Source organism: Rousettus aegyptiacus, unplaced genomic scaffold, assembly GCF_014176215.1.
Source record: "Rousettus aegyptiacus isolate mRouAeg1 unplaced genomic scaffold, mRouAeg1.p scaffold_m13_p_8, whole genome shotgun sequence".
Taxonomy (NCBI): domain Eukaryota; kingdom Metazoa; phylum Chordata; class Mammalia; order Chiroptera; family Pteropodidae; genus Rousettus; species Rousettus aegyptiacus.
In genome coordinates, this window is record NW_023416311.1 from 74,156,108 (window position 1) to 74,170,907 (window position 14,800).

The 14,800-nt window shown below is 37.1% G+C and overlaps 1 protein-coding gene across 10 annotated transcripts in view; it reads right to left on the reverse strand.

Moving 5' to 3' along the window:
- Positions 1-14,800, reverse strand: part of MAST4 (microtubule associated serine/threonine kinase family member 4) — a 509,369-nt gene that overhangs the window by 302,809 nt on the left and 191,760 nt on the right. Inside the window, exon 1 of one of the 10 annotated variants that reach the window (XM_016158132.2) lies at positions 4,024-9,567. The exons of the other annotated variants lie outside the window; for them this stretch is intronic. Coding sequence (XP_016013618.2) covers positions 4,024-4,062 — 39 coding nt within the window. The 5' untranslated portion in view covers positions 4,063-9,567. Of the gene's footprint in view, positions 1-4,023; positions 9,568-14,800 lie in introns of those variants that run through there. 10 annotated transcript variants of the gene reach the window in all.

Here is a 14,800-nt window from a genome sequence, read left to right on the forward strand (position 1 = left end):
ATCATCTTGATTTTTTTCTGTCCAAAGAAGTCTCTACGCCTTTCAGAAGAAACCTGTAAAGAACAAAAGTAACTTATCCCAAAGTATTATTATCGTAAGCATTTGTATTATAATCCTCTAACTAAACTTCTTCCTTATAAGCACCCAGAGTCTTCAGATGAGTTAGGACAAAGGAATACTCCCACATAATGACCCTGCTATAAAAGTTCAGGTAAGGTGTAAACACATCTGTGATCACATTAAAGTTGACACAGAAGAAACATTGAGACATTATGAACAGAATGACCTACATTCAGGTACTGCGAAACAGGTAGTTTGATACCCAGTCAGAACGTAAGAGTCCACCTGCTTGTTTGCTCTCTAAAACTGAATTTCAGATCAAGACTCATGGAAAATCAGGGCCTAGGTCAAGCTGAGAATGTTAGCTTTATGTTGTTTCAAATAAGGTTAGGGGATGAGGTCAGTTACGGGGGAGAAAGAAGCAAATGAAACAAAAAATCCTAAACATAAATCTAAAAATCTAAATTATACAAATTACATTGTTAAATACATCTTATAAGAAAAATTTTTTTTAAATATTCTAGCTGCATGTGACAGTCTAGAAGTGAACTGAAATGGTAATATTTAATTGAGGAGGAAGGAAATCAACAGAGGATGATACTAGACAAAACAAAGCAGAGGAGGATGGCAGCAAAGGACTCACAAGAGGCCTCTCTGGGATGCCCTCCCTCTTTCAGTGACTCCTTCCTGCTCTAGCAATGCCCGCTGTTCATTTTTCTCCAGCCTTGGGATCCATCACATTAAGGATAGGGACACTTTCATTAAAATGAATAAAAGAGAAACATATAACAGAAATCACTACAACAATTAATTTCCCTGACGGTTAAAAAATATGATCCATGTATGAGGGATATTAGACCCGAAAGGAGCCAGTTATCCTTTGACAAATTAGATCTGTCCAGAAATTCAAATTGCCCCAGGTCCAAGGTCTGCCCAAGCCCATCCATCCGTCAGGATTTCCCATGTTTTGAGATGCAATCTGAAAAGTTTCCCAGAATCTAACATTAGAAGCCATTGGGGCCTCTTTTTCTCATTCTCATTTCAAAGGCAGTGATTGAAATGCTATCAGTAGTACTGGAAATATTAATACAGTGCACAGAAAAGATGGAAAATACAGTCACTTAAGATGAACAACTCAGTTGTGTTGTCATTTCATGAGGTAGTCATGCCTTGAGAAATTATATGTTCTGACTAAAAATAATTTTTCAAAGTCCAAATTTTAAAAACACCACTATCATCCCTGTGTTTTAAGAGCTAGAGGTACTGAAATGCTAAAAATAGGCCCTAAATATATAGTGCTCTACACCTATATTTTATACTAAACATATACTACATTATTATCTAGCTAAATTTTAGAGAACTGGAATATTTGTGTGATCCAGATTTTTCACACTAGGCTTTAAGTTATTTAAAGAATTGGTCAGTTCCAATTCTAAGCACCTAACACTAAACATATATCCACTCAGTGTGACAGACTAACAGACTCACTATTATATAAAAGCCTATGGTGTGTCATAATGATCTTTGTAAATAAATAATGTTTACTGTCTTTACTGATAATTCTGACTTAAAGACAAATTCAAATAGCAAACATGGAGTAAAAATATAACTTTTGATAAGCTAGTAATGACATAGAATATTATAAAGAATAGAAATCATCCCTCACTTTTCTACAATATAATACTTATTGAGTACCTACTATATGTTAGTATATATATTATACGGTCTTTAACTTTAGAATAATTCAATTATACCTATCACTATTTCATCTATTCAAAAGTTAAATGTTACAGTGTGCATTTTACAGAAGAATAAACAGACACCGAGAGGGTATGTGATTTGCTCAAGATTACCTAGAAGAATCAGGAATATACACCTATAGGTTTCAGCCTACCTTCATTACAGTTGTATCTCATTTGCACATTGAAATGTTTCACACAGTGTATATTTTTAAATAAGTGAATTCTTAAATTCACTAGGTGGCGTTACTCTTATGAACTCTACAGTGACATCTTTTGTAATACAAATAAATACCTCTTGTATATTGGAAATAGTTTCCTTATTTTGGAATTTCTGAAAACTGCTACTCTGTATATATGATGTCTTTAAAAATATTAGATATAATGGCAGTAAAAGAAAAACAGGCTTTGTTTAAGCAAAAGTCATAACTATGGGGTGGCAGAACTTTTAAGCACTTTTATGCTGTCATGTCTTACAGAGTGAGGACATTTATTTTATTCATAATGGAAAGCAGACAGTCTTTATTCATTATATATATTATGGCAGATATAGTAAAAGTATGTTAAGCACAGTGAAGGTCTAACACTGCAAGTACTATACTGAGGAGGAATATTTGCTTTGTTGCAAAGCTCTTTGATAGAAAATAGCTACATTGTTTTAAATAGTCACAATAATAATTGCTTCATTTCTAAAAGGCCTATGAAATTTATATCCCTCAATTTTAGTATACGTGCTGCCAAAGCGAGCACTCTATATCCCTCAAAAGCACCATGTTTCAACTATATCCTCTGAAGTCGTGATAATATATATTATAGAAATAAACCACAAAAAGGAGTGTTTTATCAAAAGCACATTTAAATATTACCTAAAGTGAATTAAAGGAAGAAAAAAACTCTCAGCAGAATTGCCCTCAATTTACTAATAATCTGAACCATTAGAAGTTAAATTAGAGTTTATCATCTTTTTAACAAAGAGCCTTTTCATATTTAACTGGTGGCCCCAAGGAGGATGCAAACCCACACAAACAGCTGTGCATTACCACAACTTTATAAATGTGATGAAAACAAAGAAAAGGAAATCCACAGCAGTGACTAACCACACTGTACATTCAAAACAATGACCACACTGAAAATCATTAAAGAGGCAGTCTGTTTACTTAGGTTTGGAACAATAGATGACATTTAACCCAACTTCTTTAATCCTTCTTTTGTTTACCTGCAAATAATTCTTCAGTTTACCTATAATATTAAAATATTAGAATGTTATGAATAATAGTAGTAATTGACATTTAGAACAAAAGCAGACAGCTAGACCAGTTGTGAGTTTAAGATCATCAAGGAATATCTGGAAGCATTTCTAAATGTGCCATGTACTCTGTATTCTCAAGCACACGTTTAAAAAAAATTCAAAAATAATGAATGAGAGTTTAACAGCTAACGATTAGATTCTTTTATAGAGGAAACTATGACTTATACACGAGAAAAAAGAGTTACCAACGAGTTAACCATGCTAATTTTGAACATACTTATGTTTTGGCTTCCTTAAACTTACAAACTGCCAACAGATGTTTTTTTCAAGTATTCCAATTTGCCAAGTTTTAACTTGGAATACATTTTTACTCTAAAGTCAGAGTAATTTAATTAGAGAAGCTTGGGCACGAAAAGCAAAGCAATAAGATACATATCTTTCCTCATTTCAACATAAACAAATTACACTGAACTTTGATGGAGCTGCCAGCAGAAACTTTCATCTTACTAACAGGAGGAAAACTCTCAGCAGCTGCACACATCTGCAGGGCGATCGGACAGATGCTGCCGCCCCACGGAGGTCAATCCCAACACAAAACTAGGTCCTGTGTTCCCAGAACTGAATGGGCTGCTACCCTCCACGGACTTCCCAAACATTTGACAGAATGCCAGAGAGACTCATCGGCTGTCACTGCCAGCCACAATTTTAACTATTCTCCAACGGCAGGAAAACAACCAATCACCAAAGTATCAAACTAAAAGTTGCATCTACTGTCTCTGACAAAAGAACCTTTCTCATTGAGCCCTGTGATGTGTCGCTGAACCCAGCAACTAGAGAGACTTCGTGTATCACGTTGCCAAGTGGTAAGAACTGTGCACATATTTGTGCCCAGGAAAGGAATGAAAAGGTAACTTTGAAATCCTGAATGGCTGGCCACTGACAATGCTACATTTCAAGAAGGGAACGATCTCCTACCTGGAGCCCTCTTCGTCTTAGAATGCTGGACTCATCCATCTCCCCCTCCGCTTTCTCTGAGCCTCTCTCTCACAACAGTCTAGCCATGCTGTACTACCTCTACTTCAGCAAGCTAATTCAGAGCCGGCAGCTGCTAAACACTTACATCACGCTCTAGCTGATTGGAGCCCAGAGTCAGCTGGTCCCGCTTAGTTATTCACTCCAGCAACTTCGGAGATCACGGATGCTTGCAGTTCGGTGGGAGAGCGCAGCAAGTGGGCTCAGACACCTAAAGCATTTATCCAGACGGAGGAGACTCTTGCGGTTAGACAGGAAATCAGGGGATCCCCGTGTTTTCCTTCTTCTTCAAAATGCTTGCTCTGGCGTTCTGGGCGACCAGTAAGTGGCTTTTGGCTGTGGCTTCTAGTCGAGCCCCTTCCGAAGCAACTGTAAGGTCAAAGTGGCTAAGTAAATCAGCGGTGACAGGCACCTCTGTAAAAGGCAGCCTCTGACTGGGACGGTGAGAAACTGGGGCACAGCTGGCCAGCCAAGCAGCACCACCATGCCTGGCGCGCTCATCTCTTCTGATGGCATCAAAGAAAAAATGTGGCAGAACACACACGCTGTCGGAAAACCTGAAAAGAGAGGACTCCGGGCGGCTGCTCTCCAGCCACAGAGGAACACTTTACACCTCCCAGTGTGAAAGCCAATTCATTTACATAAATACCTCGCCAGTCAATTCCTAGCCCAAAGATGGAAATATTTTAGATCTTAATTTCCCTCAAGATAACAACTTAGTTCTGTTGATACCTAACCAAAATGTAAAAATGGAGAAGAAATTCGAAAAGCCATCATTAGTTGGAATATTAACCTATTTATAGTCTATAAGCAGCTAAAAAAAAAAAAAAAAGATTCCCATCATGTGCAATTTCACAGTCTGTTTCAGCTTGTTTACGCTGCTCATCCTCATCTTATTTCAATTCAAAGCAACCAAGAGATGAATATTAAGTTTTCATTACTGGCCTGGCAAAGAAGGGACAATATATGATACTACCAATTTATAATAAATTATTCCCCCTTGATTTCCATTCTAAAGATATTTAAATTGAGAGAATAGTTTGGCTCTGAAAGGCAAATACTAGGACTATCTGCAGTTCTTCCGAAATCCACCTCCTCTTTCAGTCAATCCATTAGACGAAGTCTTTTTCTTGCAGAAAAGATCATCAGGAAAGCAGGCATAATTATTTTAAAAAATTAGTAATTCCTCATTTACCTAATCCAAATATCTAATGGTTTCTAAATGTGGGGGTGGAGAGGGGAGTGTCTCATTGTTCCTTACCCATCCACCTGCTATTACACTAGCTTTTTGTCTCTTTCTGGCTGTCAACACACTATTAGGCTTGCTATCAATTGATTAGATTATGTCATTAAAAATAGCTCAGGGATTTATGAATCTAACCACTGAGGAAAATTGATTGCATTTTATGTTCCCTAACGGTCTGTGCATACATCTCCAGATATGCAAAGAGAAATCTTGTCAAGAAATGCCACCACGAGCAGAGGCATCAGCAGAAAAGGGTGTCGGCGTGTTCTCCCACTTAGGCATGCTCATCTGATACCACTTAAGGAAGAAATCCCCAGAGAGTCTTTAGTTCTCTCTCATAGATGAAGAAGTAATGCCATCTCTAAAAGCAAAGCAAGCACCAAATGGGTCATCCTCGAGCTAAAATGTAACAACGAATTCTAGCATAAACGGTTGTTAAATAAAATGATTTTTAAAAACTATATGTTTTCGCTTCAAGGAAAGGGCAAAAAGAAAAGAAAGGAAAAGAAAAATTCTAAAGGCAGGGAGGGAGGGTTGGGCTGGCTATCTGTGGATGATCTGCAAAGCCGGTCATCCCCATCCTTGACCGTCATCCCCATCCTTGACGGGCCCACCCGTACTTTAATCTTTGCCAGAAGAAAGAAGACCTTTCTCTTCAATGAAAACAAAAGGAATGACAGTTGTTGCCCTTTTCCCCTCAAGTAACTCTCCTGAGAGAAAAGCATAAACAGTTCCCTGAATTTGAAGTGCTGTCCTAGACACAGTGCTTTGGTGGCGGGTCAGAATATATTTACCAACTCTGAGTGTCACTGTTATCTGCACACAGAAGCATAAGGAAGTTCTGATTTTAGAGAAAAAAAAAAAATCTTGACCAAAGAAGCCAAACTTTTAAAAGCAAAAGCCAAGTATGCTGTTCTTATATACACTGTACACTGAGGACTGTGATTTTCACTGAGCTGGTCCTTCTAGAAAAAGTGTGATCTAATGGAGAACATCAAGTTCTTACAGGAGAGAGGGAAGGGAACAGACTTTTCCCCTGGAATAAAGATCACAGTTGCCAGGAGAAAAAAAAAAAAAAAGTAGAAGTATCCTTTCTGTGACCAACTGAGTAAGCTAGTTGGAAGTACTATCAGAAGACATTTCGAGGACACACTGTCAAAAAGTCAGGTGATGTGTACCCCAGATAAGTGGACTCTATGCATCCTAGGCACTTGGCAGCTACAGTTGTTTGGTGGATGGGACTGCTAAAAAGAAATTTGGCTCAGGGTGAAAAGTCTGTTTCTTAACAAAGGAATATTTTGAGATAAAAATCTAGGTTAGTATTCAACCATTAACTAAGTCTGAGATGAGGATTATGACTATCGCACCATCAAATCTGGTATGAAAAAATATCGATTACCTGTCAAAATGTATCACTTTGAGAAGTGATACACATACATTTTAAAGAAATAAAACCAGCCAGAGGCAAAAACATTTGGGACAAAAATGAAAGGCTGCTGAAAAATAACATCCAGCAATAATGGTTTAGCAGAGGGAATGGTAAAAAGAAAATTGCTACATTTACCCTCTGCTATATATTTTCTCATCAAGATACACCATGTGTTAAAATGCAATAAAAACTTCAAGTGATGACACTATTCACAGGTAATAATTAGGATCTAGTCTAATTTCCATTAATAAACTCATTTTTTTACCGTTATGTTATACGTTCATGAAACATGTTCACAATATTGTGAGTCAATTCACAAAGTACCAACTTCGATGTGTACTGCTTTTACATGTGTATTCAGATAAAATCTGGTAAACTTTCTCATTACTTATAATCTGAAGCCAGTAGCTTCATGGTCCTTGATTTGTTAAAAAGTTATTTTGTATGGATACACTACATGCTCACTCTATGGTAGGCATAGCTTACTTACTTCATAGAATACTCCAAACCTATGGGCATTGTAATAAGAGTAAAATTTAATTTTATTAATTATTATAATAAATGGCTCATGGAAATAAAAACAATATCAAATCCCAACAGAAAAATCAAGGAAAGGGTGGAAAGAATTTATCTGCACACGTTTTCACACAGGGGTAGCTTGGGATTCACTGTCCACAGTAATGCCATTTGCTGCAAGGAGACATACAGGTCTGTCACCTGATGTATATGGTCAGCTATTTTTTTTTTCACAAATTTAGAAACAAGTTACCTCTCTTCGCTAGTTCCACATTGGTTATTTGAAAGCAAAAGTACCTTCTGATTTTACCATCTCTTCAGCCAGTGAATATTCACTGGGGAACTTCTGTGAGGGGTTTTGTAGAAATCAGAGATGGGGTATGTTTTCATACTTAACCTTGAGCACTGCACCCCTGGGCTAATTCACTCCCTGCCAGCAAGCAGCCCAGGGAGGCGATGGGTGAGGAGAATGACGGGACCACTTCCTGGTGGAGGAGAAGGTTCCTCCCTCCACATCAGCCAGAGGAAAAAGAGTCAGAAGACCTGTTACCAGTCCCTCATCCCACAAGTCACAGTTCTCAGCGTGCTCGTGCTCGGAATGCGATTTCTAGAACCATCGCCACAATTTGGGGCGGGAGCTCCCCTTAATGTTCTCTTGTGTATGTGTAGCAACTATCACTGCTTCTTAGCAGGGGAGACAAATAGCTACATACTGCATTAACCTCCACATCCTGTCCATTACTATTAGACGCTGGACAAAAGGGTTCAAATGTATCTATTTACATTTATTTACAAGGAAAACTAAGCAGATATTATGACTAAGTGGAAAAATTCTTCCATTTGTTTATTGATTAATTTTGTCACTCCTAAGATGAATGCCAGTAGCCAATGAGTGTGCTGTATACTAACAAGGTAATATAAAGATCATAAAGAGTTACAAATGAGAAACAGACCATTCGTGAGAATGCATATGTCTCCAATATTGTGAGTACAATTGTACCTCTGTGTCAATTTAAGTAGTAGCCTGAGACAAGTTATGGGGTATGGCTTCTACTTTCTTCTTAAATATCTCAGGGCATTTTGGGGCTTCGCTCTGAGTTTGAACAACTCTTCACCCTACTGGCTCTAAAATTATACAGCTCTAAATACAACATGATTATTTAAATTAAGTGAATTCCATAAAAAATAAGCGCATCATTTCATTTGTTGTGCCAGGCATGACACACGTCCCCACTAATGTGTGAGCTTTCGATAGCTCTTGATTTTCCAGTCTGATACTCTTCCTCTTTTCTGGAATTTACCATGGAGGGCACTCCTCAAAACCACTCTTTCCTTTCAGGAGAAATGACTCAAGGCAAGGCTGTTCACCCTGCTCTGAGCAGTGTGAGAAGAAGAAAGCCAGGGGAAACCCCAACCCTGACTGCTGCCTTCATTTTCCATAAGTCATGACTCTCCAGCATCCTTAGAAGAAAGCACCTGCACTGACAGCCAGTCCCTGTAGCTTGGGTAAAGACCCTTAACTTCCCTGAGCTTTAGTTTCTCCTGTGGAAAATGAAGGTGTTACTACAGGCTTAGGATCCAGGGGCTGGGCAAGAGGAGGGGGCCCCCTGCTGGGAAATTGTGGGAAACTTGTCCCACTGCCTTCCAGGTAAGAGCAAGCCCTGCCCCTCACTCTGGACACCTGGCCCCTCTCTCCCAAGCCCATAACCATGTCTCCAAACTCCCCTTCCTCCTCCAGGTCATTATCATCCCACCAAGTGTCTGATTCACATGCCACTCAGCTACCTTCCTGGCCTCAGGCTCCTTCGCCCTGCCCAGGAACATTCCAAAAGCCGAGGGCTGAGCTGAGCTTCCTGGCCTCATCACCACTCTCCCAAGTCGGGAAGCAGTGCTCTGACACCTGGGACATGCGGAAGCATGGGGGCCGAAATCTGCACTACAGCCCTCGTGCTAACCCAGAGAACAGTTCAAACACTTGGCTAAGGTTGACATTCATCTTCATTCCTAGTATTAATACTGTAGTATTACAATATTAATGTCCAATGGTATTATGTCTAATCTTTAGAAATATTTACTCTTCATCAAGTGAACCAGATACTTATCTCCAGTGTCATCAATGCTTAAAAGTAATAGGACACTTGGAAATCGGTTCCATTCTATTTAAAGACCTAGGAGGTGTTATACTCAGGAACAAACAATGAAACTACAAATTGCCTTGTCTTGTATTTTTAAATAGTCATTCAAAATTTTTAAATAAAATTCTAATCTCTACAGTTGACGAGGTTAAAAAAATAGCATTCATGTAATATGTGTCTTCCCACCCACCCCCCACCCCCAAAGAAGAAAATTTGTAAACCTGTCAGGAAGAAGATTAAAACAAAGAGCGGGCTGCCTTCTAGGGAAAGATGGAATTTTTCCCATTCAGAAAAGAAAAGAGAAGATGTAACACCTACCCACCAACAATACACCAAAGTCTGAATTTATCCAGAGTGTAGCATTCTCTAAAACACGTGTTTCATTTAGCAAAAATTGCAGGCGGGGTCAGTGGCAAGCATATGCCTATAAAATATGCTGCATCTCATGCTTCCTGCATCTAGCTCCATTTTCCATCCTGCCCGTAATCATCAAGACTTTTTAAATGTATGCAATTGGTGATTTCTACAATGTAACACACATGCATGATTTTGCTTAAGGCTTTTCAAAAGAAAGCTATATTGTCTTGACGTTGCCATCACCTTTTTTTATCTAATTATTTTTGGCATAGTAGCCATCAAATCACTACTGACAATATGACAGGAATCATGGTATTGAAAAAATTATATCCTAGGAGGAAATAATAAAATATAAATCACATACATAATTTTCTTTTGAACATTTTAACAATGACACCCTCATATACATATGAAATATAGCAGACTATCCTCATAAATGCCCTAACATCAATCACAGCAGGAAAATATTCTCTACTTTGCGAACACACGGATCCAACAAAATATAGCATTTCTAATAAAACTGGGTAATACAACTTCATTTTTTCAGACAAGAGCATTTATGAAGATCTGACAATTGGAAATAGCTTTAATATTTTTTTAATTATGTCCCTTCATCTCTAAATAATACACAGTTAACACTGGGACCATGAACTAATATTTAGCAAACCCCTATATTTCATATTAATATATAGAATGAGATGGGAGTAGATGAATGAAGGGATATTGGCAGTACTGCCACTATAGGATGCCTACCAACTGAATGAGCTTTAGAAATGAATATGTCAGTATGTACGTAAATGGATGATAAAACTCCTGGCATCCATGAAGTATTTTATGAGCTTCTTAAATAAAGAGATAGTCCTAAAATTATTTTCTAAAGTGATGAGATATACCTTGAGATAAAAGATAAAGAAAGATTATTTTTAAAATTTTGAACACCATCATCTATATTCCAAGTATAGCTATTGAGTCAGAGATTATAAAAGCACTTTCAGGCTATACACATATTAAACTTTTTTCAATCTTACAGTGACAAGAAGCTAAGTTACAGGTTAAATGTACTGTTACCTAGCTAAACTTAAAAAAGAAAAAAAAAGTAAACATAAGGTGGAAAAATAATCTGGAAAATCTTCTAAGGAGAAAAACGAAGCAAATCACTTTGGAATTAAAAATCTAATTGACTGAAGGCAGAATGCTAAGTAAAATTAGGATGGGATTCCATACAGGAAGTAATCAAGCATTCTTTTTACATCCTTATTTATATTGACGTGCATAACAATATAGATTTGAATGGCCTTGTGCAAGTTGTTTTAAAGCTCACAATCATGTCCAGAGCTTTATTCTAGCTTAAGGCATCAGTTTACATTAACTCTGAGGTTTGGGCTAGAAACCTCATTCTGACCTTGTTTGCATCATGCACACAGAGCCAAGTGCTTTTGAAGACTCTTCTACAAATATTGATGAGCCATATAGGTCTGAGAGGTACGTACAAAAAAAAAATGATTTTAAAAAATAACTAATTTTCTTAAGCATGAGGAAGTCAAATATTCCCCCTGAATCCTGTTTTTCATTCCACTACTCCCTATATTTTATTGGACTTCTTTTCTGTCATCTTGCACTAATGTGTCAGTCATCCAATTCACAAGTGAATAGAAATGGGGCTGTTGCCTGTAACTCGTTCTCAGTTGATGGGGAGTAAACATTCCTTGGGACTCAATCATATAACACAGTAAGCAATGTGTGTCCCACTTCTCTACGTTATTAACCCTGTCTTCTGGCTTCCCTTAAATGTACCCTTCAGAGAAACACAAAATGTGCTCTGGATTCTACCTCATTAATCCTCATCAGTGTCTTGTAAAGTAGAAAGGGAAGAGACTAGTCCAATTTACCAACACGGAAAGTGTGGCAATGAGGTTAAAAGAAGAGCCCAAGGTCATGAAGATAGTAAAAAAAAAAAAAAAAAAAAAAGGCAGAGCTAGGAAAAGAATTCAGACTTCTCAAGCCAGGTCCCATTGCCCAGATAGCAGTGATATTCCAAAATATCCCTCTTTCCTCTTACATTCCATCCTCCACTCCACCAAGACTCCAATAGCAATTCAAGGGCAAAGCTGTCCTGAAAAACTTTCAAATAGACACACGAATAAATAAAAACCCAATGTGTGTGTACTCACACATACATGTGCTTATAGAGGGAGAAAGAGAAGCATTAAATGAAGGTCAGACCAACGATATTTACTTATAGAGGAGTCACATTAAGCACTACCTAAAGACACAGTATTTATATCTATCTATCTAGTTTAGCAAGAAGATACTGAAAACATAGTCCTTAAATTACAAGTGCACAGACCATAGGTAAATCTTTTTTTCTGGTTTTGGATTTTAGTGGTGAAGTTTCTCTTAATACTACAAGACATACAATCATGCATTAATACATTTAGTCCATGACTCTTTTCTAAGACCTCCCTTTGTTTTGCCTTTCTCAATCTCTTAGCTCAAGAAAAATAAACATTTGTTTAGCTTTCTTAATAATATTTTAAAATTATAAATGCAATAGATGTTTATAAGAGAACGTCTGGAATATATAATAACACTCATAAAGGCCTATCTGATTTTAATGTACAATAATTTATTATCCTTATTTGTTTTAAACATCAAAATATACATGTACTTTTATACATACAGGACCTGGATATTTCTATTAGAAGCTGTCTTTAAAATAGCTCCTAAAGTATAACTAATTGGTGGCTTTTTTTTTTTTAACTGAAATCAACATACAACAGTTTTCTCAAAAAATGACAGTAAAAGTTTAAATCTTTACTCCTTCTGGTAGCTGATTTAATTTCTTAGATTTAATTTCTCTCTTGTCCATATGAAAATGCAGCAGAGGCCCTAGTGCATTATCCTTAAAAACCAAGGAAATCTATCTCAAGTTTTACAGACTGATATAATGTCACTACTTTCTATTTGAAATCCCCAGCTCATTCATTTATATTCATTAATCTTAATGATATCATTAATGCACAATGTGTTTCACAGAAATGAATTATATTTTGCCAGAATCAAACATTAACAATTATGCCTCCCATTACTACCTAATAAAATAAAATAAAATTTTAAAAGTCTCTCGCATGTCAATGAATATTTTGGTAAGAAAGTGATTTGCATTTTTAATGCTACAATAAATTGACCAGATTATTACCAATTAGATAAATTAATATTCTTTAAGTTAGGCAATAGGGAATGATTCTGTTAGAAATCGACAACACTTTACACTCACTTCCTTGAGCTTTATTGAACACAAGCTTAGGCCCCCTTTGTCTCTTTATCTAAAGCTGGCTTTTGTGACTCAAGCTAATACCACACAACAGAACACATTCCTTTTTAATTTTATATACTTACCATTGCTTTAAGAAAAGACAGGAGGTTAGGAAACCTATACTCTTCAAGTAAAGGAGAAATACCTACCCAGGCAGTAAAAACGTCCTGAGTCAGAAATGCATGAATCGATTTGTTTAAATCATTGTATTACTACATATATATATCTTATCCCCTTGATTTCAAAACAAATCGCTAAGCATCTACTATGAGTCAGGCATTAAGATGAATGTGAGATAGAAAGAAAAAAGACTTGGTCCCACCGGAATGCAGTCATGGCATCCCCAGACAGATGAATAAGTAAAGTACAGGGAGACCAGTGGAGACATGGGGACGTACGGCCAAGGTGCTATTGCTGCACAAGTACTCAGGACGATGAATTCAGAATAAAGGAGGCTTTTTGAAACGAGGTAAATGGTGGCTCCCAAATTATCTGCACATTTAGAATCACTTGAAGATCTCTCACAAGTTCCAAAAAAACTAAAGTCACCTCCAGGCCAATTAAATCACAACCTGGGGAGGGGGGGCATCAGACACCAGTAGTTTTTGGAGCTCCCCTGGTGATCCCACCGTTCAGACAAGTTTGGGAACCACTGGTCTAAAGAGCGTAGAAACACTCATGGGTTAGTAGTAACAGCCTCCTTACCACTAAGTTCCTGTTATCTTCTCCATTAGTGATTAGTATACAACTTGAGAAAAGGGCCGGGAGACAGGTAATGGGAAATAGCAAAGCCAAGGAAGAACAGATTCTCACGGTCATAGAAAAACATAATTTTAATTTCTTTTCACCAAAGACTAGCATTTTCATGGGAAGACAACACACTTTTAGTACAATCTTCCCCTAAAATTGAAGTTCAGTGAACTGGATAAGTCCTATCTGCCTTGACCTTACTAAACACATTGCATGACTCAATTATTAAAAGCAAACAGGATCTTTCATTTTTTCCTTCTTGAGGTTTCTCTAATACCACTTGAACTCTAGAGATGATTTCGTACCTCACCTGACAATCCTGAATGCCTGTCACCGCTCTCCTCTGAGACAGTAGGAAAGGACATTTGTGAGGAGTCCATTAATTGTATTCTTTAACTGTCCTCTAAAGAAAACTAGATACAATAAATGTGTGTATCCTGACTGTTTCAGCTACGGACAAAATTAATAGATTAAATCTGATTCCTTTTTATAAAACAATACACAGAGATTCCTTCCCTTAAGCCCTATCAGAAAAACACAGATTTCTTTAGGGGAAAAAATGTAATGAAATTATAATACTTTACTAGAAGGCAGGATTTTTTAAAGTCCTTATTTGCCTTAGAAATGCATGTTTTAGAAGGATTTTACTAATTTCACTACTCAGTTTTTAGAGGTGATACCTGCGTGAAGAAGTGAAAATGCTGCTTCTTTGTATGCTTCTGAAGACGCATCTTTAACCATCTTTGAGTATAGGAACCATAACTAATACACTCTCGGCATGGAGTTACTGATTTAGCTGTGGTGCTGAACTGTACATGCAATAAGTGGTTCTAATAATGCATTGCGGCAATGTGAAATCTACTCCTTTAAGAAGTTTCACCTAATACGTTCCACTAAAATGTTTTTTTTTTTTAGTTTTTAATTATAGTTGATCTTATAATATTATATTATATTAGTTTCAGGTATACAAC